This window comes from Lepidochelys olivacea, assembly GCF_965140295.1.
Source record: "Lepidochelys olivacea isolate rLepOli2 genome assembly, chromosome: 1".
Taxonomy (NCBI): Eukaryota; Metazoa; Chordata; order Testudines; family Cheloniidae; genus Lepidochelys; species Lepidochelys olivacea.
The window spans coordinates 171,509,872-171,537,354 of NC_140411.1; the positions used below are offsets into that span (position 1 = coordinate 171,509,872).

At 44.7% G+C, this 27,483-nt stretch overlaps 1 protein-coding gene across 1 annotated transcript in view; it reads right to left on the bottom strand.

Annotated features, from left to right (window-relative positions):
- The window catches only part of JAM2 (junctional adhesion molecule 2), a 63,023-nt gene extending 38,220 nt beyond the window's left edge, over positions 1-24,803 (bottom strand). The window contains exon 1 of the mRNA XM_084651080.1: positions 24,615-24,803. Coding sequence (XP_084507206.1) covers positions 24,615-24,669 — 55 coding nt within the window. The 5' untranslated portion in view covers positions 24,670-24,803. The remainder of the gene's footprint in view (positions 1-24,614) is intronic.
- Between the last annotated feature and the right edge of the window lie 2,680 nt (positions 24,804-27,483).

The following is a 27,483-nucleotide window of genomic DNA, read 5'->3' on the forward strand; positions in this document are numbered from 1 at the left end:
CCCCCTGAATTAAGTGAAAGGGATAATGGACTTTTCGCCCATGATTCTGAAGGAGGATGATTCTGCACCAGGTGATGCTGGCTGGCTGTTCACCTGGGTCTGCAGAGGGACTCTACCCTCCTTCCTCTGTTCCTGCAGTTCAACCAGATGCCTCACATGTCTGTTTGGTCCCTCATAATCCGAAGCATCTCATCCTGCGCCGCACACTCTTGCTCACTGGAAGTTTTCCTGCTCTCTCCATGTCCACGTCTAACTTCTCAGACAGTGAAATCCTCCATGCTCTCAGCTCTGCGTCAGCTGTCCCGGAGGCATTCATTATCTCGGTGAACATGTCTTCCTGCATTCTCCTCCTCCTAATCAGTGAAAGTCTGCTTTCAGGTGTTGATGACATGCCAAAGGACACATTTCCAACTGTCGGTCATAGGAAAAAATAAAGGATCCATTGTACATGAATAAAATGATTCCATAGCAAGGCCATTTTCATAAAAAAAAAACCCTTATTACACTAGGTGCAAGCCATGTCAGAATCCATAACCGTTCACTGTGCCGTTTTGCTGTTCCAGCCATGGTGAGTAGGCCCCCCGGGTAATGAGTGACCGCACTTCTAATGAAGTTAATGGCAGGCTCATGTCGGGAGCAGAGGTAGCTAGTCAAACAATGACCCTTCCCCATAGCACCACGAGAAGCTGTTTACGAACAGGGCGGGGGGGGGAGGAATGTTTTCACTCCCAAATTGCAGAATCTCTCATGTGCGGCCCCGTCCCCATCAGCCACTTTAAACTACTTGCCAACCCAAACTGAGCACAGTAAAGGCACATTAGCAGCCACGTGGTTTGGCGATCCGGAATATGAGAACTTCCCGTTTCCCCTAGGAAACCCTATGTGATATCAGTCTCCTGAGGTTAACACAGGTGGAAAGGAAGGGGATGCTGCAAGCATCTGGGTATAGACCCGGTCTTTATGCGGGTATGCTTTGTACCGCAATGATGCCAGCAGAATTAATTCAGGAATTGCGTGGGAAAGTGTCCTACCATGGTGGAAGAAATAAGACTGCCCTGCCCAGAAACCTTCTGCAAAGGATGGCAGAGTACCTCCATGAAAGTTTCCTAGAGATATCCATGGAGGATTCCCTGGCTATCCCAGTCCACATAAACAGTCTTTTTTGGGGGCCACCATCTATGTAGCTGGAGTGGCCTCTTGTAAGCAGAGAGCCACAGCACCTCGCTTTTTCTTCACAGTGAACATGCAATACCACCAAATGTGTGTGACCACTAAAGTTTAATTGGACTTTGATTGTAACTGTATACTCACCAGAGGTGCCTTCTCTGGCATCACAGTGGCCACCATGATGTCCTGTGACCCACAGGCTTCAGGGTTCAAAATATTTCCTGACTCATGGGGAGAATGGATCCACCACTCACTTGTCTCCCATTCTTCTCCTCTTCATCCACCATATCATCCTCCTTGTTGTCCTAGAGTCACACACCTGTAAAGTGTCCATGTTGCTTGTGGGGGTGCTGGTAGGGTCACCCCCAAGAATCGCATGCCACTCGTAGAACTGGCATGTGTGAGGTTCAGCACCAGAACAACTGTTCGCCTCTCTCGCCTTCTGGTTCGCTTGGCAAAGTTTTTTTATTTTCACACGGCACTGCTGCGTGTCCCTCATGTAGCTCTTCTCCCCCATTCCATGAGCAATCTTTGCATAGATGTCAGTGTTTCTTCTGCTGGATCAGAGCTCTGCCTGCATAGACTCTCCTCCCTACACTGCGATGAGATCCACCACCTGCTGTGCAGACCAGGCTGGAGCGCATTTGGAGCATGTAGTCTCCATGATCAGCTGTGCTCAAGCTAGCATGCTCCCTGCTGATCAAACAGGAAATGGGAAATCAAAATTTCCCGGGGCTTTCGCAGGGGTGAGGCTGTTTCCTGTGTACCTGGCTGCAGTACAGCAGAGTTGAGAATGATCACCAGAGCAGTTACAGATAAGCACTGTGGGACACCACCTGGAGGCCAATTAAGTCAAATTACACAACGCTGCATCTGCACTATCTTGCAGTCGACCCATGAAAATCGAATTAAGTGCCTCTCACAAAGGTGGATTACAGAAGTCGACATTAGAGGTGACGTAGGTCGGTGTAAAGGACCTGGAGCGTAGACACATACATTAAGGCGGCTTCCTTCAACCTAGCTTTTTAGTGTCAACCAGGCCTTAGAGACACACACAAGTGAAATAACCCCTGTAATTCAGATCATTATAAATTACAGGAACTCTACATAGAACAATATCACGGGAAACAGGAATCAACAGAGTAGAGTAGTTTTGGTTTGGGTTGTATGTTTTGTTTTGTATTTTTGTCAAGTTCAAATACTAACAGCACAATCTTAACTTCACAGGTTTTGCAGCTCTTAAAACATTTAGGAATCACTTTTTACCCTGTAACTCTTCACTCTACATGTACAGAGGGAGAAAACCTCAAAAACTGGACTGACATTCATGAATCATTCACTGGCCTGGAGTTTCACAGAACTGAATTGTGTGGTCTTGCCAACAGGCATTCAGACTAAGAAAGCAGCAGCAAAATAGCAGATAGGTTCCCCTGCTCACACTAAACAATACAAAAAAAAAATGCAGAGAACTTTTTTTGTTGAATTCTGAAAGAGAAACCCAGGAGCTGGGGAGAGATTAGTATTGAAGAGGAGAAATCTGGAGCCAGGCAGACTACTAGGAAGGAGCTGAGGGAAGGGGGGGAGGTAGAAGAGGGCAGAGATAAACTCTTTCTTTTTAAATAATCAAAATGTTTTATAAGGTTACTTTTACCATTCATATTTGTGATTTGAGTTAACCCTCTCTTCTTGAGTACAGATTTTATACTGCATACTGCAAGGAAGTCAGCTACTGAAAAGTTCTGTCTCTGGAGTACCTCATAGGTCACACTTTATATTAAGGTATCATTTATAAATATTTATTATAAATGATTAATATTTGTTTTAATAAACTGTTAATTGTTATAGATTGTCATAGAATCATCTATATTACCTTCTGCAGATGTGCTTATACCCATCTATGACACATACTACTTATCAGGGGGTAGCCATGTTAGTCTGTATCCACAAAAACAACAAGGAGTCCGGTGGCACCTTAAAGACTAACAGATTTATTTTGGCATAAGCTTTCGTGGGTAAAAAACCCACTTCTTCAGATGCAACATACTACTTATGTCTGTAACAATTATAATATCTATTAATCAATTATTAACCATTATAAACCATTTATAAATGGAACCTTAATACAAACTGTGGCCACCTCACACATACAAGTGAAGTGCAAGCCCCTCTCATTTCAGTTCTGTGGCCTAGCCTGATAAACAAAGAGGATTCTGAAAAAACAGAATGAGATTGCACTGTAGTGGCAAAGATTAAGAGGTTAAGATCCCAGTGCTGCAACTACTTACTCATTTGCTCCACTTTACGCACATGACCAGTCCTGTTAAATTCAATGGGACTACACATGTGTAAAGTTACTCACTTGAGTAAGTAGTTGTTGGATTGGAGCCTAATTCACATAACATACTGCATATTACTAAAAAGGGCCCAATCCTGCAAATATTCATGCACACAAGGAACTTTACTCAGGTGAGTGTTCGCAGGCTTGGGCCCCAAATAATAGGCCTTAGCTGAATAGGTGTGTTACATAGCAATGACATGGCAAGAAACAGAGCAGGGATGGAGGACAGCATGTATTCAATATAGTGATTAACAGCACTTTGTTCCTTAACAAGGTACTGATAACCACATATGTACAAGTTAAAAGGGGCATTATCAATTTAAATAAAGCCGCCCACTTCTATCTGAAAATGACTTGGTTACTATTTTTAAACATACCACCTAAGATTATTTTTCCTAGTTTGTCTTCTGTGAACATTTGACAGCACTTTGTGTAGTACTGTTTCCCTTGAACAGTCAGGGCAAAGTTGTGCAGTTTACCTAAAGGTGACATTTAAAATTGATTTAGTTAAATTTGTGCAACTGGCTGGGTGGGCATGCTTATTTAATCTTAAAACAGGTTTATCTGGGTTTAGTTTAAATTGATCAGAACAGGATTAAAATAATAGCATATTTTAATTTAAACTGAAATTACTGTAAAACCACAAAACCTGACAGCAGGAGTGAGAAGCAGGTTAATACTACTTAAAATTGTTTTTAACTCTTCTTTTCCCTTTTCAATTTGACTAGATTTGAAGGCATGGTTGCAGAGCAGAAATACCTGTTTACTTTTCTCTGCTGAGAATTTTCAGCTCCAGAAAAAACTGAGAAAGACCAAGCTTCAGATATACAAGACCACTTACAAGGTCTATTGTTTTATATGGATGTGAGACCTGGGTACAGCTAAATACCTTTGAGATGAAGTGTTGAGATGAAGTTTTGGGCCAGTAACAGTGACGAGTGCAGTGATGAGTGCAGAAAATTTAATAGGGAAGTGCGGGAGATTAAGTGTAGTGAAATCCTAACAACTTCAGTGGTCAGGACATGTAGTTAGGATGACAGAAGACAGACCAGCTAAGTATCTCTTACAAGGGTATACTTATGGTATCCAGGCTTGCAGCCGACCAAGGAGAAGGTGGAGTGATAAGATTGAGCAAGACCTAATAGTTCTTAGCGTGAATTATCATCAACGGAAAAAGTATGCACCGGACAGAAAGAGGAGGGAGCAAATTGTGAGAACAGCCAAGGAGCTCTATAGTCTACAGAGCCAGGGAGGAGGAGGAGGATTTCAACTTGATGATGTCATGTGGCAGTATTTTAAAAGGCACTCAAGGGGGCTTTAAGTAATCACATTACATAAGTTACAAAAGAACATCTCTTTCTGCCCATCAGAATGCCTGCTGCAGGGCTTTGTACATTTCACGCTCTTTGACTCTCTCTGGGCTCACTATGGCTCTTGCTAGTCTTCCTTTAGTATAAACCAGGGAGGAAAATTGCAGCTCTGTTATACACAGGAGCTTGCCCTCATGCCATTATGTACCCCTGATTCTGTCTCCCCATAGCTCAGGTTCTCTTTCAGAGGTGTTGCCAACTCTCACAATTTTGTTGGTACACTCATGATATTTGGCGTTTTCTCTAAAGCCCTAGCTCTTGGAAGCAAGAGAATGCATGAAAATCTCAGTTCTTTCTCGCTTTCTTGTTCAGTTTTTAGCACTCACAGTTGTATAGAAATGCTTGAAAACATGAAGCAAGTGAAGCCTAAATACTCACAAGTCAGAAGGTAAACAAAAAGAGCCCAGTATATTTATTATTGTTTAAAAATCTCATGCTTTTCTCCTAACCTCATGATTTTTGAGGGCTTGGGTTTAGGCATACTGCTGCTCCTACTATAGTTCAGGTAGTTTTAATTTAAATCGTGTTATGGGCAATTTTACAGAGCACTGCTAGCCTGGCACTAAATTTAAATTAAAATAAATAAGAGTTTAAAACAGTGAAAGATCTGACATGTCAGGATATTTTTTGTCTGGCCTGCAGCTCCAAAGCAGTCTAATCTTTTTTCCCTGGTCCAGTATCCACAGTGCAAGTCTCAGAAAAGTATGTGTTTTAGTGTAACTGGAATATCCACATATGGGTGTTGGTAGTTCAAGGGTTAAATTTAAATTAGCAATTGGAGGATTATCTCATGCTTTAGTCCAGACCCTAATGTTTATTTCTTTTGTGTTATCCATTTGTTAAAACCAGATTCCTTTTCATATCCCAGTTTCAGATGACACTGCTATTATTATTAAAAATTTGTGTTAAAGGAGCAGGCAGAAGCTCCAGTTAGGGATGGGGACCTATTGTGGTAGTCACTGTACAAACATGGAATAAAAAGGCAGATTGTAAAATCTGTGAGGATCAAGTATACAAGGACAGACAACAAGTAAAGAAAAACGAATGGAATGGATGAGAGAGGGGCTACAGGATGACCCAGGTTTCTTAATCTGTAAGTTAGTCAATAAATTGATGCAAGTGGGGAGAAATGGACCCCCACACACACACTTTTTATTTTTAGTTCTACTTAACATACAACCTCACTAATGGATCAACAACTACTGTGGTTACTATATTATCTTGAATTGTCTTGAAGTGCTATTTCTTCTCTCTCTGCCCTCAAAGCAACTATTGTATAAATCGAAAACAAATGAACTGGACCACTGATCGTAAAGTTAACTGGTAAACTCACTTAGCCTTCCCTTGTCTCAAATAAGACCCAGCAGGTGTACAACAGAGTAAGACAGAGGAAGTAAATTATTTAACTGGCTTGATTATAAAGATCATGATTTCTGAACCAAGCTTTTTGTGACGGAGATTACCACACAAGGAGGTCTGCAATGCTAACCAGTAGGGAGACAAAAAAAGCAGTCTCTTTTCCAGAATTACACTGCTAGAACCAAAAGTGTCTTGTTACATAGGATGGAAATGAAATTCCAAAAGGCAGAACTCTGAATCAGGAAGTAAACCTTAAAAATTCAGATTCCCTCTGAAAAATGAATCTTGGGGAGAAAAAAGCTGCATTTATTGTCTTTCAATTTGCATATCAAATTTGATCAGTTAAAATTAAAAACAATTCATCATGAAGACACGACACTGGAACTTTGTTATTAATTTTATTGATGTGTAAGTCATCTCTCCCAAATCTGTGTCTGTTCCACAAGATTGTCAGGGAGGGAAAAAACTCTTAATTCTTTCACTATATTAAGCAGATCTTAGATGAGTAGCAGATCTACTCATTAAAGATGATTCTATTTCTGCTATAGCAACTTTTCAGAATAGATCTTCACTAAGCATTCCATACAGCCTTGGCATATACAGATGGTCTCCCATAACAGACATAAATGATGTGTCAGTTGCTGTCAGTAAAAAACAGCTTCATGGACTGTGTGAACAGTTGCCATTCTGAATGTATTTTTGTTTTCCTTTAGATAAGCGTGTTAAACAGGACTTATCTGTTTGTTAGGGAACCAGGCCAAATAAAACCTCCCCGCTTCGTGTTAAAAAAAAAAAAAAGGAGTTTCTAAAATGGCTCACTGATTTGAGAGACAGAATCCGGTGAAAGTGGATGGACAGGCTCTTGTTTAGTGGATATTGTTCTGGTTTGAAAGAGAGATGAAAGGTTATTAGATTAGGGTTGGGATTTACTTATTTTATATAATATGCCCTGCAATTCCATCATGCTAAATCTTTCTGCAGGTCAGTCAGTCACACTAAATAGACAGCCTAGCTCAGGGCTAAAGAACTGGTCTCAAAATTCATCTCTCACAAGGAAAATTCAATCTATATTACCACTAAAGAGACTGTATGTGTCAGCAGGAAGTATGATAGCATACGAGGTTATATGGATCTATCTGATCCTAAAAGATAAGATATAGTTCTAGGAAATAAAAGGCAATTTTTAAATTAGTTCTAAAAGGGAATTATGTATGGTTTCTATAACTAGAATATCTCACACACTGCAGAGGGTCCTGTCTCACTGAACTGGGGCATACCAAGAAGCTAATTCTCAGTAGGATCCAGAGAGGAAGCCATATATAAACATACTGTATATTTTTAAAAGATTTAAAAAATATATTCTTTAGTAGATTTGACATAAGTAAGATGCAGAGTCTGAAAGAAAACAGCTAGAATTAACATAATACGTATTCCTTGCACCAACAAAAAGCATGTGTTATTGCAACATTAAAAGTGGGCAGAAAACAAACGAGCTCTCAGGGTAAGGAAACTGCAAAAGTGAGGGTTGAACATTCAGCCTTAATTCTGTCCCCTTGTGCCTATGCCTCAGACACAAGGGGGCTGGAGGTGAAACTGTATTACAGAGATTTGCATGCAGAGGGTTCCTACTATGCATGGCTCTACCATCTCCAGATCTATCCACAGTAGGCAATGGGGTCAGCCACCTCTGTAGGGCCAGAGATCTGAGCAGGGGAAGGCAGATGTTGGACTGGGACCAATAGGACACGCACATTCTCTCTCTTCTGTACAGGGGATAGCTTACTGAGATAACATAGCTAGGGGCTGTGTTGTTACCTTTTCTGTTGAACCACCTCCAGGGCAGGGATTCCCTTGGACTGGGGAGCAGGACAGGTCATGGTGGGGGCACAGAATTTGAGCAGACCTCTATGCAGGTGGCCCTGACTTCCAGACGAAATGCCAGGATACTCTCAGATCCCTGGGGTTCAGTGGAGGTTTTTGGGGATGGAGGTGTGGGGTATGGTCTTGCAGTCTATACAGCAAAGCACAGAGAGGAGAAAGGAAACTGTGCTTCTCCAGCAGAACTGAGGGATCCTCACAGAGATTTCTCTTGTAAGTTTTTCCCCCAGAATAGGTTAACCTGGCCAACAGTCTCACTTTAAATAACTATTTCACTCATTGTAACTCTTACAGCTTTAAAATTCCACCTCTCCAGAAGGAAGAACACGCTTTGGTAGGTGGTTCTAAACAGGAATGCAACATTATTCAACAGAATTCCTCCTGCAGGGCAAGATATTCCTTTCAGGACATGATATTAAGGTGACAGGACTATAATGAAAATACAAACTAGAATTTCTACTACCTTTCATGTTGGCCAATGCATCCAAACTGAAAGGATGTCAACAAAAGCAGCTATCATAAATCTTCTACTGGATGTGTGTGAAATCAACAAATGTTTCTTATTGGGGAATAATTATTAAAGCAAAAACTAAAATGAAGAAAGAGGGAAGACATTTATTCTTACACACTAAACTTCCAACATTTCTGTGAGGAATGAGTTCAGAATAAAATACTAATGATTTTCAAAACTTATTTCCCTGCCATAAAGAGGTGAGCTTTGCTTCTAGGAAACACTTTGTATCATCCTGCTCAAGAAAAAAAACAGTAGTTTATTCAAAACATTCTCAAAATTTTGTGGGGACAAAACTCCTGATAGAATTGTTGCAATAAATAAAAAGAGTTTCAGTTGCTCATATATTTTTCTCATAGATTGCGTCATTTAAGCCAGGTCACAGAGTATGTGCGCCAGATCCTTAGTAGGATGTCAGTACCTGCACAGGAAAGAGAATGAGGGCATATCTATACTACAAACTTTTGCCGACACAAGTTACGTCAGCATGAAGCTGCCACATTTAGTCTATCACTTGTGCGCTTGCACACTTGGCTCCTTGCATCGGTGCTCTGCATACTCACCAAGAGAGCTTGTTTTGATGCCTAGTGTGGTGCACCATGGTAGATATCCCAATGTGCAACTCACCACAGTCCCGTGCACTATCTTTTGGGAACTTATGGCAATGCATGGTGGACCAAAGAGCCACATGAGTTAACCCTGGGACCTTGGACTCAAGTTCCTATCGTGCAACTTCCTCCACCCCAAAATGCTATCTCTATCCCATAATTTCCATGACTATTTTGAAAATCCCACAAACCTGCATGGGACTTCTTGTTTGTTATCTCTGACAGAAGCATGGAGTTTGTACAGCTCTGCCCTACTGTCATGTGCGTTTAAAACATGGGACGCACAGACCTCTGGTATTTGCAGAGCTGCAAGAAGAGCAGCAGGGAATAGGACAATCTCCTGGAGGTCAGATTGCTGTGGAACACAATTCAAGATTGTCGGTGGCATTCATGGAGCAGCTGCAAACAGTGGAGTGCTGCTTCTGGGTCTGAGAAACAAGCACTGACTGAGGGGGAATCACGTAACAATGCAGGTGTGGGATGACAAGCAGTGGCTGCAGAACTTTTGGATGCACAAGGCCACATTCCTGAATCTGTGTGCTGAGCTCACCCCAGCCATCCAGCGCAGGAACACCAGCATGAGAGCTGCATGGACAGTGGAGGCACGAGTGGTGATTGCACTGTGGAAACTTGCAACTCCAGGTTGCTACCAGGCAGTGGGAAGTCATCTTGCAGTTGGAAAATCCACTCTCAGGGCTGCTGTCATGCAAGTGTACAGGGCCATTAATTGCCTCCTGCTACACAGGACTGCGACTCTCGGTAATGTGCAGGACATAATGGATGAATCTGCAGCAAGGGGGGTTCCTGAACTGTGGTGAAGTGATAGACAGCAGACACATCCCTGTTTTGGCACCAAACGACCTCCGCACAGAGTACATCAACAGAAAGAGCTATTTTTCTGTGGCTACGCAAGGTCTGATGGACCACCCAGGATGCTTCACTGACATCAGTGTTCAGTGGTCGGGGAAGGTGCATGACGCTCACATCTGTTCAGAAAGCTACAACCAGGGACTTTTTTTCTTCAACTGGCAGATTACCATTGGCAATGTTGAAATGCCACTAGCGATCCTGGTTGCCCGGTCTTCCCTTTGCTCCCCTGGCTCATGAAGCTGTACGCCAGTAACCACTTTGACAGCACCAAGGAAAGATCCAACTATCAGCTCAGCAGATGCAGAATGACAGTTGAATGTGCTCTTAGTAGACTGAAGGGAAGCTGGCATTGTTTACTGACAAGGTTGGATCTCAGTTAGAGACATATCCTAACAGTTATAGCTGTCTGCTGTGTCCTGCAACATATATTTGCAAATATATGAAGCAAATGTGAAGCAAAGAAGGAAATGTTGCCACTGTGGTGGAAAGCGGAGATGGAGCAGCTGTCTGCTGAGTTTGGACAGCCAGACACAAGGACTATCAGAAGAGATCAATGCAGAGCTATACAGCTCAGGGAGGCTGTGAAAGAGCACTTTAACCGTGAGCCATAGTAATGCAGTGTGGTGTACTATGCTCTACCTGACCCTGATGTTTTGGGGACCTGTTAGGAATTGTGTGGTGCTTCATGCACATCTGTGAACAGAACACTGATGCTTGCTATATATTTATGACTATTACACTGTGTTTGTCACTGATCCGATCTGTTGTGTCACTGTGTACAACAAGTGAGGCACATGTTGTGAACAAATAAAGATGAGTAACAAAAACTCTCTAAAAAATTTTGTGCAAGTTAAAAGCAAAATACATGAGAATCTTAAAGAAGAGGAAGGAACATTCATGTCCATTTTAGCTTACATATATATCAGCAGTGGCTCTCAAGGGTCCATGCATGTAAAGCTTTGATTGACCTTCATGTTCCTCGATATGGAATGGTAGGGGTAGGGATGCAGCCCCAGATGCCACATGGAACACTGTCAGGGGGTATAGGGAAGTGCTATACTGGAGTTCTCCATGGAATGCAAAGGAAGGTGAGCCTGGGATTGTTGAACTTGTAACATCTGTGTTTGCTGCTAGAAAAGCCCCATTATGTCCTAATGTACTCCCCTCTCTCATTCATAGAATCATAGAATATCAGGGTTGGAAGGGACCCCAGAAGGTCATCTAGTCCAACCCCCTGCTTGAAGCAGGACCAATTCCCAGTTAAATCATCCCAGCAAGGGCTTTGTCAAGCCTGACCTTAAAAACCTCTAAGGAAGGAGATTCTACCACCTCCCTAGGTAACGCATTCCAGTGTTTCACCACCCTCTTAGTGAAAAAGTTTTTCCTAATATCCAATCTAAACCTCCCCCACTGCAACTTGAGACCATTACTCCTCGTTCTGTCATCTGCTACCATTGAGAACAGTCTAGAGCCATCCTCTTTGGAACCCCCTTTCAGGTAGTTGAAAGCAGCTATCAAATCCCCCCTCATTCTTCTCTTCTGCAGGCTAAACAATCCCAGCTCACTCAGCCTCTCCTCATAAATAATGTGCTCCAGTCCCCTAATCATTTTTGTTGCCCTTCGCTGGACTCTCTCCAATTTATCCACATCCTTCTTGAAGTGTGGGGCCCAAAACTGGACACAGTACTCCAGATGAGGCCTCACCAATGTCGAATAGAGGGGAACGATCACGTCCCTCGATCTGCTTGCTGTGCCCCTACTTATACATCCCAAAATGCCATTGGCCTTCTTGGCAACAAGGGCACACTGCTGACTCATATCCAGCTTCTCGTCCACTGTCACCCCTAGGTCCTTTTCCGCAGAACTGCTGCCTAGCCATTCGGTCCCTAGTCTGTAGCTGTGCATTGGGTTCTTCCATCCTAAATGCAGGACCCTGCACTTATCCTTATTGAACCTCATCAGATTTCTTTTGGCCCAATCCTCCAATTTGTCTAGGTCCTTCTGTATCCTATCCCTCCCCTCCAGCGTATCTACCACTCCTCCCAGTTTAGTATCATCCGCAAATTTGCTGAGAGTGCAATCCACACCATCCTCCAGATCATTTATGAAGATATTGAACAAAACCGGCCCCAGGACCGACCCTTGGGGCACTCCACTTGATACCGGCTGCCAACTAGACATGGAGCCATTGATCACTACCCGTTGAGCCCGACAATCTAGCCAGCTTTCTACCCACCTTATAGTGCATTCATCCAGCCCATACTTCCTTAACTTGCTGACAAGAATACTGTGGGAGACCGTGTCAAAAGCTTTGCTAAAGTCAAGAAACAATACATCCACTGCTTTCCCTTCATCCACAGAACCAGTAATCTCATCATAAAAGGCGATTAGATTAGTCAGGCATGACCTTCCCTTGGTGAATCCATGCTGGCTGTTCCTGATCACTTTCCTCTCATGCAAGTGCTTCAGGATTGATTCTTTGAGGACCTTCTCCATTATTTTTCCAGGGACTGAGGTGAGGCTGACTGGCCTGTAGTTCCCAGGATCCTCCTGCTTCCCTTTTTTAAAGATTGGCACTACATTAGCCTTTTTCCAGTCATCCGGGACTTCCCCAGTTCGCCACGAGTTTTCAAAGATAATGGCCAATGGCTCTGCAATCACAGCCGCCAATTCCTTCAGCACTCTCGGATGCAACTCGTCCGGCCCCATGGACTTGTGCACGTCCAGCTTTTCTAAATAGTCCCTAACCACCTCGATCTCCACAGAGGGCTGGCCATCTCTTTCCCATTTTGTGATGCCCAGCGCAGCAGTCTGGGAGCTGACCTTATTAGTGAAAACAGAGGCAAAAAAAGCATTGAGTACATTAGCTTTTTCCACATCCTCTGTCACTAGGTTGCCTCCCTCATTCAGTAAGGGGCCCACACATTCCTGGGCCTGTCTCCCGTTTCCCTCTTCATACAGTCTGCAATATACATCCTCAAGGCCCTCTGTTCATGGGCTGATGCAGCACTGGCTTGCAGGACCTCACTGAACAGGTCGTCCCAAGTCCTCTTCTTTTAGCTCCTTATCTGGCTCAGGCATTCCATGGGTGTGGAGGGGGAGACCCTCAAGGCCACAATGGCAGCAGTTACAGATAAAACACACATTTTACATTGTCAATATAGTCCTACTGGAAAGCAAAAAACATAAGATTCAGAACGCCTGTCCCTTGCATCCCTAAAGTTTTAAACAAAACATGCTTATTGACACTTCTGCTTCAGCATGCTTGTGCACAATGCCATTCACACCACCGGCCATGGTGAGTATGGCCTGCCAGAGGTGAAGGAAATGACGAGAGAATTGCTCAGTTGCATGAAACCATGAGTACAGGACAATGGGGTTAAATACAGGCACCATTTTCCACAGGCAGTGGTGATTTTAGCTGATCTCTCACTCCTGAGAATAACAATGGCAGAGAGCACAACTGCTGCTGGCATCCCAAAGCCACCTGGGCCCACATGCTGCTAGCCTGTAAATTCAACAGGTGACTTTGAAGTATATCACCCACTGACATGGGAAAGTTTCCTACCCTAGAGGAAGGAAAAGGAGTCTAAACCTTTGGGAGAAGACTGCAGAGTACCACCATGAAAACATTTCCTCCAGAGCTCTCAGGCGGATTCAAGGGACATCCCTGTACACAGAAGCTGCTCCATATGGCCCCCCTGCCTAAAATCTATAGGGGAATGAAAAGTAGATAGCAACTCTCTCTCTGTCTCTCTTTGTTGTACTGCTGCCTCTTCTACTACATATAATTAACTCAAAGTCACTAGCTGTATCCTGGTAAGTTGGGGATGCCATCACTGTAATGGGAGATACATTTACACATTTACCTGAGGTCCCTTCCCCTGCATTGGGCTCATCTGTGATTGATTGCCAGGACTGACTGGACTGCAGTGGAGTCTCAAACAGGTCCTGGCTTGTGGTACAGCTGGCTCCCCCAGTCACATGTCCCCCATCACCTTGCTGTTCATGCCAGGAGCCTGTGACTCAGGCTCCTCGGAGGTATCCATAGTGGTGTGTGGAGCGGTGGCGGTGTCTTCACCAAGATGGCATGCAGCTTTTTGTAAAAGTGGCAGGTCTGTAGCTCAGCACTGGATCAACTGTTGTCCTCCCTGGCCTTCTGATATGCCTGCCGCAGCTCCTTCACTTTCATTCAGCACTGCTGCTGATCTCTGCCATACCCCTTCTCCTGCATCCCCCATGCAATCCAATCGTAGATGTCCACATTTTTGTGCGTGGTCTGTAGCTGTGCTTGCACGGTGTTTTTCCCCTCACAGGTCCAGGAGATCCAATACCTCTTGTCTACTCTAGTCTGGAGTGCACTTGGAACACGTAGCTGGAATGGTCAGCTGGGCAGTTGCACATAACGGTGAAGAGCTGCTAGGTGTGCCAAGATGGACAATCAGGAAAAGGGCATATCAAAAATTTGCAGGGTTTTAAAAGGGTAGGGCTTCTGGTCTCTGTGACCCCTGGGCAGTGGAGTTCACAATTGTGACCACAGCAGTCAGTGTTGGCCTTTGTGGGACAGCTTCTGGAGGACTGTTAGGGTTGACACAGGCAACACAACATCTGCATTCATGCAGCACTGACCTCAATACATCGACCATGGCTCAACGCCACTCAGGAAGACGGTGTTACTATGTTGGCATAACAGAGAGCTTACATCAGTGGGAGACATATTTAAGTGTATACACATACACAACTAGGTCAATGTCAGGTGACTTCCATTGACCTAACTTTGTAGTATAACTCAGGCGTGGGCTGCAAGAGTTTAAGAACCTTTATAACAATATAATTGTGCCCACACTAGGTCTTATAATGGTATAACTATTTTAGTAGAAACAAAAAGAAGTCACAGCCCTAACCAAAATAATTATCCTGGCACACAAAACCTCCCTGTGTTTAGATCAGGCTTAACTTCTCTCCACTAATAAATCTGGACAGGAGCCAGATTAATTTCATTCTAAATAAAAATGTTATGTCCTGAAGCAAAAGGCATATTCTGCCATCGCTTCCATGGCCACAGAATTATAGACAGTATAGAGCAGGGGCGGACAAACTTTTTGGCCTGAGGGCCGCATCGGGTGTCAGAAATTGTCTGGAGGGCGAGTTACGGGAGGCTGTGCCTCCCCAAACAGCCAGGCATGGCCCAGCCCCCACCCCCTACCTGCTTCTCGCCCCCCCCCAGGACTCCCCCCATCCACTCCCTCCCCCCCACTCTCTGTCCCCTGACCGCCCCCGGGCCCCCCACCCCTAACTGCCCACTGCCACCCATCCAACCCCTCCTCTCCTTCCTGACTGCCCCCCCAGGACCCCTGACCCATCCAACCACCTCTTCTCCCTGACCGCCCCCAGACCCCCGCCCCTAACTGCCCTCCACCGCCCCATTCCAACCCCCCACTCCTTCCTGAGTGCCGCCCCCAGGGACCTCTGCCCCATCCAACCACCCCTTCTCCCTGTCCCCTGACCGCCCCCGGAACTCCTGCCCCCATGCAACCCCCCTGTTCCTCGCCCTCTGACCGTCCCGACCCCTGTCCACACCCCTGGCTCCTGACCACTCCCTGAATTCCCCTGGCCTCTATCCAACCCTCTTCCCCCACTCTCTGCCCCCTTACTGCGCTGCCTGGAGCACCAGTGGCTGGCGGCGTGGCTGCACCAGGACAGGGAGCCGCGCAGCCCGGCTTGAGCCAGCCACGCACCGCGCAGCGCAGAGCACCGGGTCAGGCTGGGCTCTGCAGCTGCACTGCCCCAGGAGCTCGCAGCCCTGCTGCCCAGAGCATTGCGCCAGCAGTGCAGTGAGCTGAGGCTGCAAGGGAGGGGGAGTAGTGGGGGAGGGACCGGGGGCTAGCCTCCTGGGCCAGGAGCTCAGGGGCCAGGCAGAACAGTCCCGCAGGCTGGATGTGGCCCGCGGGCCATAGTTTGCCTACCTCTGGTATAGAGCCCGATTTATAAGTCTGATTTTCCTCACGCACATCTTTGCATCCTTTATAGGCACGGTTGGCAATTTCCTAGGAAAAACTAGTTTTGGACAGGGTGTTGATAAATACCTGTTTAAACCAGGAAACCACAAAGAATAAAATTAGGACTATAGTAATGAAAATTACTGAAAAACATTTAGCAATTTGATAATAGTTTTGCAGTTATGTTGTCTGTAATTTTAATTAAAGGAAATAAAATTAAACAAACCAAGCCTCAACCTAATGTTTATGCTATTGACTTGGCTACGCCAAACAGAAACTGAAATTTTTGAAGCTGGGAATTCTCCTTCTCTTTAGGAATGCAAATTTTATTTTTGTTTAGCAAATAAAGATGGTGAATTCCCAGATTCTGAAGTTGAAGTCTTTGTGGTACGCTCCCAAACTAACTATCCAGTCCAGTCCTCTGTCTCCTGATCTGGTGTGCAGCTGAACTCTGGGAGCACAGGGATTCAAGTCAAAATATTTCAGTATGAGGAAAGGGGCAAGACCACTTGACTCAATTAATGGATATTGAGAAAATTCATGAAAATGGCAAGAGAGAGAGTCTTAGATGCAGAAATTGAAAAGAAAAAGTGATTTGGAAGGCAGACCGTATGAGAAGACATTTTGCAAAGTACAGTTGAAAAAACAGACAAAACAATCACTGGTTTCAGCTAAATGTATGTGAGTACTGGCATCAGATTGAGGATGAAGGTACTGATATAATAATACTGCATTGCCAGGTACATCAAAGGAAAATCAGATCCAGGTCAGCCACGAACCAGGAGGAAGCATCACGGTTTTTCAACCAAAAATGTTTGCAACAAAAAGAACTCCAGAATTGAAACAAAAAGCTAGGCTTGAAATTTGGAAAAAAAAATATGGCTGTAATATTTCCTTTTCTGTTACTGAACATGCAAATTTTCAAGCAATGGATTAGCTACTGAGGGCCAGATTACAAAGCACCCAATCAAAAGCAAATAGCTGGTGAACTGTTAGATGCAGTCACTGATAGCTTGAGGGTAGAAGCATGCAACAAATTACATGGAAAAGCAGTTACATTAACACAAGATGGCTGTGCACGTTACTCCAATGAACTGGGTGCAGTTAGAACAGGGGTTCTCAAACTGGGGTTCATGAGGTTATTACATGGGGGGTCGTGAGCTGTCAGCCTCCACCCTAAACCCTTCTTTGACTCCAGCATTTATAATGGTGTTAAATATATTAAAAAGTGTTTTTAATGTATAAAGGCGGGGGAGTCGCACTCAGAGGCTTGCTATGTGAAAGGGGTCACCAGTACAAAAGTTAGAGAACCAGGGAGTTAGAGAAAAATGACGTTTACGTATCAGCGGTTGACACTGGAAGCAATAAGACTGAAAAGTACTGTGTTTCAGTGTCAGGGGAAGTCAAGGCATTAGCAAATGACCCGTATAGTTGTGGTTATTAAGAGTTACCTGACAGACAATGGGGGAAAGATGCAAAAAGTGTGAGAAGTGAGTTGGAACAAGATATCAACAATTTGGTTACATATAGATGTGCATCACGTTGGCTAATTTCACTTGACAAGACCTTACACCAAGTCCTTTGATGAAACATGTAGATTTACAAAAGTATTTCCATATTCACCATCAGCCTGGAGCCTCATTAAAAGAATGCTAAGGATCTGTAAAACCGCAAATCCCTGGTGACACATGATGGACCAGTCAAACAACATGCCTGGAAATGTATGTTAAAAGTCAGCCACATTGTCTCAGGATTGTGAGCCATCATGATGTAGAACTTGAAGATAGAGTGGTCAATATAATTAATAATCAAGGGATTTACTGAGAAGCAAAGAACTTGATCAGTCAATTGAAACTGGTTGTTGTGGCACTTGACATACTCCAAAAGGGACACATCAATAGTTGATGTTGTATGTATTTTCTGATAAGTGGAGATCTTGCACCACACAAAGCAAAAGTATAAAAGAGTTCCTGAGGCAATTACTCCTGTACACATGTTGGCCAACTTCCCTTATCCAAAGTATGCAAGAAAGGAATTGTCAGCTGAAGAAGAAGAAACTGGAAGTCAGTGGTTGCTCAGCAAAAATCTTGACTTTCTGCCATATTTAATTGCATTTCTAGCAGAAGGAGCTCCATACTAGAGATCAATTTTTCATCCACTATTAAGGCAAATGCTTCTCCTGTAACATGGTAGAAAAATCTGATGTTCCAGTGCTGATATTCCATGTGACTTCATAGAACTGGGGGTGCAACTGCATCAGTGTTCAGCAAGCACAGAATGAATCAATTCAAAATGAGAAATGGGCGCAGTCTACCCACTAAATCAAAGTTAGTCTTATGATACAGAATGCTGCTTGGCCAAATGGACCTGGACTGGTAGTCTGCAGCTCTGCATGCTTCTAGCCCACAACTCTGCATTGTTGTTTTCATATAATCAAATGCTTTCAACTTTTGCTCATATAATATTGAAAACTGAAACTTGAGTCATGACGTGTACAACTTCCTTGAGAAAATCTCAAGCCAAAGGGTATTCCGACATTCAGTATTATAGTTACACATATTAGTATTATGCCCACAACAGTTTTAGTTTTTATTTGTACAATCCTAAGTTAATCTTCAAGTCTACTGCCTTATGTAACCACAATTCGGACATGTAATTACAACTAAGTGCAATATGGTGTGCATTAAACAAACAGTTTTTAAAATAGAGAATGCCTTACACTGGGACAAACTAGTTTTTTCCCAGGTTGGTAAAAAACCTATGCTTTTACCTGGTAAAACCACCCCTGGTTAATACTATGCCATTGCTGTTTATAATTCAAAGTTTTGCATGTGTGACCCTATGAGATATTTCTTGGCAAATTTTAGGTGAATGAGACAATTTGTTTGAGATATGGATATTGGAAAATAGGTATAAATAATCTTTCATGAATTCTTATGTTTTTGTGTCATATTTTATCTCCAAGATGTTTTGGCACAAAAACTCCATATTTGGCTTATTCAAAGATTCTTGAAAATGGTCCTTTGCACTAGGGCAGTGGTTCCCAAACTAGGGGCGCCACTTATTCAGGAAAAGCCCCTGGCAAGCCGGGCTGGTCTGTTTACCTGCCACATCTGCAGGTTTGGCCGATCGCAGCTCCCAGTGGCCGCGGTTCACCACTCTTGGCCAATGGGAGCTGCAGGAAGTGGCATGGGCTGAGGGACGTGCTGGCAGCTGCTTCCCGCAGCCCCCATTGGCCTGGAGCGGCGAACCACGGCCACTGGGAGCTGCGATCGGCTGAACCTGCGGACGCGGCAGGTAAACAAACTTGTCCGGCTCGCCAGGGGCTTTCCCTGAACAAGCGGCGTCCCTAGTTTGGGAACTACTGCACTAGGGCTTTCCAAGAACTAGGAATATGTGTTTTGAACTTACTCAGAATTGAATTAGGTGGGTCAGAATAGTGCATTGTAACATTTGCCAAAGACACTATACTGCCTTTGTAAAGTCCTCATAGGGACATACAGGGCCTGATTTTCCTGTCAGTTTCACCAATGAAACTCCATTCACTTCAATACAGTTCATCCTGATTTACACCAACCTGAGCAAAAAATATCAGACTGATCGGACTTTGGAAACTTCATAAAAGGTCTGATGCACTTTTAGATTCATTGGTACCAAGGCTTAAATTCTAATACAGTATTTCCCATAGCCCCTCACCCCCATTCAGGGCTCTGGGCTTCAGCCCCATGGGGCACACGAAGGCTCAGGGCTTTAGACCGACAGGTTTAAAAAATTTACCGGAGCTCTGCTTCAGACAGCTCCGGCTGAATTTAAAGCCCCGATTGGGATCTTTCCACAATCACTACCACTACACATCTAGATTAATGCACTTATTCCCCTGGATCTTATAACTATCCCTTGAACGCAGCTCATTCTCATTCAAGGATTCTTTCAGGCCTTTTAAATTTTGAATGGGTAGCTCATAGCTTAGGAAGCTCACATGGTCTCCATTAGAGTACATGATGTAAATTGTCACCCACAGCTGCATCAGCAGACCTCTACCCATCCCACCCCTCAAAAAAAAGGAAATCTGAAGACAAAAAAGTGCACTAACTTGGAACAACAACTGTAAATGTGTATCACTAAATAAAGAGACAAATAGCTTTCTATCTCCAAACACTGGAAAGGCAAGAAATCAAATAAGGAATTAAACAAAAAGTCCCCACTCCCATATAGGTGAAACAAACCAAATTAACTAGTCTTTTCTCAATGCCTGGTAGCTATAAGGGAGAGAAAAAGAAGAGCCAGTAATAGGCACTTTCCCTCCGATGCTGCCTACAGCCCTCCCTCCTTATCCCTGGCTGGCCACCCTCTCCTCAGCAGCAAATCTCTTACCCTGTCAAGGAGGTTCTGCTGTGGGGAGTAGTGGGAGGAGGGTGGGGGAAAAGAGGAAGATGGTACTGTAGAGGCAGTGACCTCCTTCTCCTCCACTCTCATATAGGAGATGGCCAACCCATGCAGTGGGAACCTTCACTCAGGCTACTGAAGGCTAGATCAGGGGTAAGCAAACTATGGCCTGCGGGGGCCAACCCATGCAGTGGGAACCTTGACTCAGGCTACTGAAGGCTAGATCAGGGGTAAGCAAACTATGGCCTGCGGGCCGCATCCAGACCATCAGACCTTTTAATCTGGCCCTTGAGCTCCTGTCGGGGAGTGGGGTCGGGGGCTTGCCCCACTCCATGCGTGCCATGGCTCAGCATGGCTCCCGGAAGCAGCGGCATGTCCCCGCTCTGGCTCCTACGTGGTAGGGGCAGCCAGCCACAGGGCTCCGCACGCTGCCCCCAAACCAAGTGCCAGTTCTGCCGCTCCCAATGGCTGGGAACTGCAGCCAATGGGAGCGGCAGGGGCAGCGCCTACGGACAGGGCAACGCACAAAGCCACGTGGCTGGCACCAAGCCTCCACGTAGGAGCCAGAGTGGGACATGCCACTGCTTCCAGGAGCTTCTTGAGGTAAGCACCACTCACAGCCTTCCCCCCTGCCCTCCTCCCACATCCCACCTCCCTGCCCCGGCCCTGATCCCCCTCCTGCCCTCCAAACCCCTCATTCCCAGCCCAGGGCACCCTCTTGCACCCCAAACCTCTTATCCCCAGCCCCACCCCAGAGCCTGCACCTGGTGCCCTCACCCCTCCCCTCCCCTGCACCAGCTCAGAGCCCCCACCCTGCACCCCAACCCCCTGCCCCAGCACAAAGCCCCCTCCCACACCCTGAACCCCCCATTTCTGGCCCCACCCTGGAATGCACACCCCCAGCCCAGAGCCTGTACCCCCTCCTACACCCCAACCCTCTGCCTTAGCCCAGAGCCCCTTCCCATACACCAAATCCCTCTGCTCCACCCCCAGCCTGCAGCCCCCTCCGGTACCCCAAACAAAGCCCTCATCCCTGGCCCCACCCCAGAGCCCACACCCCCAGCTGGAGCCCTCACCCCAACCCTCAACTTTGTGAGCATTCATGGCCTGTCATACAATTTCCATACCAAGATGTGGCCCTCAGGCCAAAAAGTTTGCCCACCCCGGGCTAGATTATCTCACTCTAGGTGTCCATTGTGAATTAGTGAGATACTGCTACATATACATTTCAGTTCAAAATGTTATTTCCACACACAACCTCAGAAACAGATGTCAGATCTAATCACTAAAATGAGAAGAGGTTGGAGACAGCAAAACAAATTAAATGTATGATATAAAACTATAGGGTATTCAGTAAAATATATTCTATGTATGATACATTCTTATCAGATGTTTGGCATAATTTGCTGCATATTTACGCACTGTTAATCGGAAGATTTCTTTTCCACTGTTACAACTTCTCATGTTTATATTCAGTGTGCACTCTGGGCAGGGGAATTTTTTTCCTGATTTACTTCCCTTTTCTGTTTTGCTTTAAAAAAGAGTTACCGTTTGAACCATGCTGTCAATAGAATGGTGTCAAGTTTCTGAAAGTGCAAGGGAAAGTTTGGGGTTTCTCTGTTTTACATAATACATTAAAACTTTCTGCAGACATAGAAAAATTTCAGCTCTGATACCGCTTCTTTATTTTGTAAAAATCACCCTGAAAACTGCCTTATTGAGGCAGATGAACAACTAGCTTTGAAACAAGCCTACTTAATAGGTCACATACAGTAGTTTCAATATGTTCTCTGTTTTTATCAGTACATGTTCCCCCCCATTTGTACTGAAGCTGTTTGTTTTTATTTCTATGGTGGATACATATTTTGGCTTTTGCTCCTGGGCTCAAAGAAAACAATAATAGTTTTGTTCACTTGAGGCCTGATCCAAAGCTCTACTGAAGTCAATAGCACTCCACAAGAGTTCAGAGGTCCACCCACGAATTGCTATTTGAAGGAACATGAGGTAAAGAACTGCAGAATCTGACACAGTATTGGAAAAGATTATATTTGTATTGCATTATTGACCACAGTAAGACACTTACTGCGTCACCATAATAGGGTCCTGACATCAGCCAGAGACACGTGCACAAACAAGTCGACTTACATCAACCTATCTTTGTAATATAGACCAGGCTTAAGCTACCACATTGATAGGTGCGGTATGAGACCTAAACATGCAGGCAAACAGGTTGGTTTTACAGGCAAGGGTTTGGTATTATTTATTATTATTATTGCATTAGTGCCTAGAAGCCCCAGTCGTGTACCAGAACCACATTGTTCTAGGTGCTGTACAAACACAGAAAAGGCAGTCCTTGCCTCAAAGAGCTTTTGTTTGTTCTTGACAAATCCATGTAAATAACAAGCACCCAAGTTAACTTCCGTCTTTGACAGGATTACTAGCAAGTGGAGGGGGAAGCTGTAGATGTGATATAGTTTGACTTTAGTAAGGCTTTTGACATAGTCCCACATGACATTGTCATAAGCAAACTAGGGAAATGTGATCTAAAATAAATTATTAAAAGATGGATGCACAATTGGATGAAAGGTTGTACTCTAAGAGTAGCTAGGAATGGTTCGCTATCAAACTGGGAAGACATATCTAGTGAGGTCTCACAGGAGTCTGTCTGCGGTTCAGTACTACTCAATATTTTCATTAATGACTTAGAGTATGCTTATAAATTTTGCAGATGATACCACGCTGGGAAGGGTTGCAAGCACTTTGGAGAACAGAATTAGAATTAAAAACAACCATGACAAACTGGAGAACTGGTCTGAAAGTCAATAAAGTACAAAGTACTACACTTCAGAAAGAAAGAAAAATCAAATGCACAACTACAAAATAGGAATAACTGGCTAGGCAACAGTCATTCTGAAAAGAATCCAGGAATTATATTTGTGGCTCTACAAATAGAATGAGTCAAGGATGTGATACAGTTGCAAAGAAGGCTAATATCTTTCTGAGGTGTACATAAGACATGGGAGATAAGTGTGTCACTCTACTCAGCAGTGGTGAGACCTCAGCTGGAGTACTGTGTTCAATTCTGAGCATCAAACTTTAAGGAAAATGTGGACAAATTGGAAAAATTTGAGAGGAACAAAAAATGATGAAAGGTTTAGAATACCTGATGTATGAGGAAAGATTAAAATAATGTGGTATGTTTAGTCATGAGAAAAGAAGACATGGGCAGGGCCTGACAACAGTCTTCAAATATGTTAAGGGCCATTATAAAGAGGACAGTGATCAGTTGTTTTCCATATTCACTAAAGGTAATACAAGTAGTAAACTGTTTAATCTGCAACACGGGAGATTTAGGTTAGATATTAGGAAAAAACTTTTTTTAAAAACAGTAAAGGGAGTTAAACTCTGGAATGGGCTTCCACAGGTGGTTGTGGAAGCCCTATCATTAGAGGGGTTTTTTAGGAACAGACTGGACAAACACTTGGCAGAGATGGTCTAGGTGTACCGTGGCCTGCCTCAATGCAGGGGGCTGGCCAGAAGTCCAGGTACCTTCCAGCCCTGCATAGCCTTCCTCCGGCCAAGGCGATGCACCTCTCCATTCAGCAGCGGGTCCCCCTCACTGCAAACTCGTCTTCACCGAGCTCCTAGGGGAAGCTTAAAGCAACAGGTTGGAAGGAAAGGAGCCCAGCCACCTTCTGGAGGAGTCAGCAGCTCCTCGCCCCCCAAACTGGTCCGACCAACAGCATTACGGACTAGCGCAGAAGATATCCCGCCACCCCAAGCGATAAGCCCCGCTCCATCCTTTCCAATTCCCGCATCCCTTTGCTCTGGACGCAGCCCGCTCCGGGGCCCGCTCCAGCCTGCAGAGGGAGCGGGCCGTCCCTGCTCCCCCCCTTGCAGGGAGGCAGGGCCACGACTCCCAGCACAGCAGGGGGATCAAACCCCGCCCGCGGCTGGCTCCCCGGAGACACAGCGGCTCCGGCCCCGGGGCTGCGCCGGGCGGGCGGGCGGGCGAGCGAGCCCCGGCAGCCGGCCGAACAAAGGGAGCAGCGGGGCTGGGGCTGGGGCTGCGCCCTGCCCTGCAGCAGGGCCCGGCCGCGGCGGAGAGGGGAGCGACGCGCCACTTACAGCACAGAGCCCCCAGGGTGCCGAGGAGAAGCGGCAGGAGGCTGCGGCTCGCCATCTTCCAGCACCAGCTGCTTCCCGCGAGGCGGCTGGAGCAGCTCCCTGGGCGCCTCGGCGAGCGGGACTCCCGCGGCGCCCTGCAGGCGGGGGCGGGGGCTCTCCGGCTCCCTCCAGCGGGGGCTTCTCGGGGAGTTGCGGGGAGGCGTCTCTCCAGCCGCCCAGGCTGGGTGTGAAGGAAGGTTTCTGCCGGATCCTAGCACTGCCCGTCACGCTGCAGGGAAGACGGTCCCAAGAGCGGAAAGGACTGGGGCCGCTTCTATATGTTGGTCAGGGCTGTCCTTATCCAGCACAGGTTCCCCGCTGCCAAGGCAGGAGAGGTGAGACACAGCCACACAGAGCCGGTGGTGGGGAAGGGTGGAGCAACCGTGAAATGAACGGAGAATTCCAGCTGTAACGGGAATCCTATCTGCTCTGGCTGCAATAGCCAAACCAAGCCACCTTCCAGCCCCTGTTTTCTTCTGTGCAGCTCTGAACATGCATGTTAATCTTGATGAATTCCTGATCGTCTTTTTGGCCATGCACACTTGGCAAGCACAGTGGAAACGTAACTTTTCTTTTACACTAACACTGTGAAATCATCCCAGTTTCCTACGCAGCTGCCCCACGCCCTGGAACAATAGCTTGCACTGAGCGTAGTTTGAACAGAAAAATAAAACATCTCTGATTCTATGCGAGGGTAGGTTTCAAGTATTATTTATTATTATTATTGTATTATTTATTTATTGTATTTGTTTATGTTCCAGTAGCACTCTCACAGTGCTGGGATCAGAAGAGCCAGGATCCTTACTCCAAAGATTATATAGAGACTGATTTTTGTGATAATTGAAGTCACTGGCAAACCTACCGTTGTCCTCAATGGTACAAGACTGGATTTATACAACAGACAAATAGTTATTACATTTAACGTAGTGAGCCTGATTTTCCGCCACTCTCTTGCACCATGTGAAGTCAATCTGTGTATAAAGTTGCACTTTCCACCTAAAAGCGGCAGGTGCAACAGGACTCTTTGCTGCTTTTACAGATCCAGACTAACATGGCTGCCCCTCTGATTTTCCACCTACTTTACACTAATTTGCAAAGAGTGTAAATGACTCCACAAGGGGGAGATCTAAGCTGTTTTTACATTTTAAAGATATTCCTAGGTAAAACACATAACTATTAAATCACTACAAATGTAAAGTGTCTTTACAAATAGTTATGAATCAGTTCCACACTTGCAATCACTCGACCTGCCAGTGATTCCTAAGATCAGGGGAGATAGTTCAGTGGTTTGAGCCTCGGTCTGCTAAATCCAGGCTTGTGAGCTCAATCTTTGAGGGGGCCATTTAGGGATCTGGGGCAAAAATTGGGGATTGGTCCTGCTTTGAGCAGGGGGTTGGACTAGATGATCTCCTAAGGTCCCTTCCAGCCCTGATATTCTAAGATGCTCTTCTCATGTTTAGAAGAATCAAGCAAATGCAAAACTAATTTGTTAAAACAATTGTAAATCCATCTTAAACATACAGCAGTTTTGTTTGTATTCCCAGCAACACCTGTTACTTTTTATATTTCAGTATATATTTTTAAGTATGTTGAGCACTTCAGGCAGAAAGTATGTAGAGAAAGTGAAACGCAAATGGGAAGGATTCAGAAAGGATTCTAAATAGAAGTATGCGTCCTGTCAAAAGTCTTGGATTATATTTTTCATATTCTGTTCTGGCTTCATTTCATTTTTGTGTGTGTGATAATTTTTTTAAACTGACAGAAATTGTAGAATAAATTTCATAACCCTGATTGAAAATGGGAAGAATAAATCCCAGGGAAGTAAAGTTCATTATTCTCAAATTAACTCCTGTCAGCAGTTTCACAGAATTATCACTTTTCTCCAAAAGTGCTTACTTCTTCATATATATGCATTAGTGCAGAGAACTGAGTCACGAGAGAAAAACATTTATATTCCTAGTTTTAGGAATCTCATGTGAAGCTATCATTCCCCTTGGTAAGTAATAGCTGGTGAACTAGCAAGGGATGTCAAGCGTGTATGTATTAAACAAACATTGAATAATCCATGAAAAACACTTTTAATGTATTTTTCTTCATGGTAGCTGAACATCGTCATCACGGCATTGATTTTCTAAATGTCTATCCATTTTTGTAACAGTAAACTCTAGGACATTTGAGGCTGAGCTTTCTCACAAGCCTTACTTCAGCAATTTGTTTGGTTTCCAGGATAGTGACTTCATAACCTTCCATTTTAATTTGTTTGCTTCTGATTTTTAATCACACTATTAAAAATCCAGACACAGCAGCACTTGCAGTAGCTGCCTCGACTTTTTGTGCATTTACTCTTTTCTTCCTTCCATCACCAATAAAATCCCATCAAACATTTGGAAGCTTTCACTTTTGCTCAGCAAAACTCCATTCTTTTTGTTTTTACAACAGATCTTGAACAAGTTCAAGGAGATGCTTCTGCACCAAACTGTGACAATAATAAACTTTGATTTATTTGGCTTGGATTAGAACATGATCATCATTTACAAGTATTCTAAGGATTAACACACCCAGGATGGAAAGGAATTATTTAGGGTGGTATAAAGGGATGTAATGGAATGAAATTTGAGAGGAAAAATTTACAATGAATTTCAGAAAGCTTGCACACCACTTGCAGAAGCATGTAGGGTATGTATAGCTGCACAGTGCAGTGAAAAGCAGGCTATCCATGCTGTGGTGTGTAGCAGTGGGGAGCTGCTGGAGCCTTTCCCCACTGCCTCCCTCCCACTAGACCTTTCCCCAGTGCCCAATCTTTCACTATGGCAGGGGCAGGCTCCAGAAG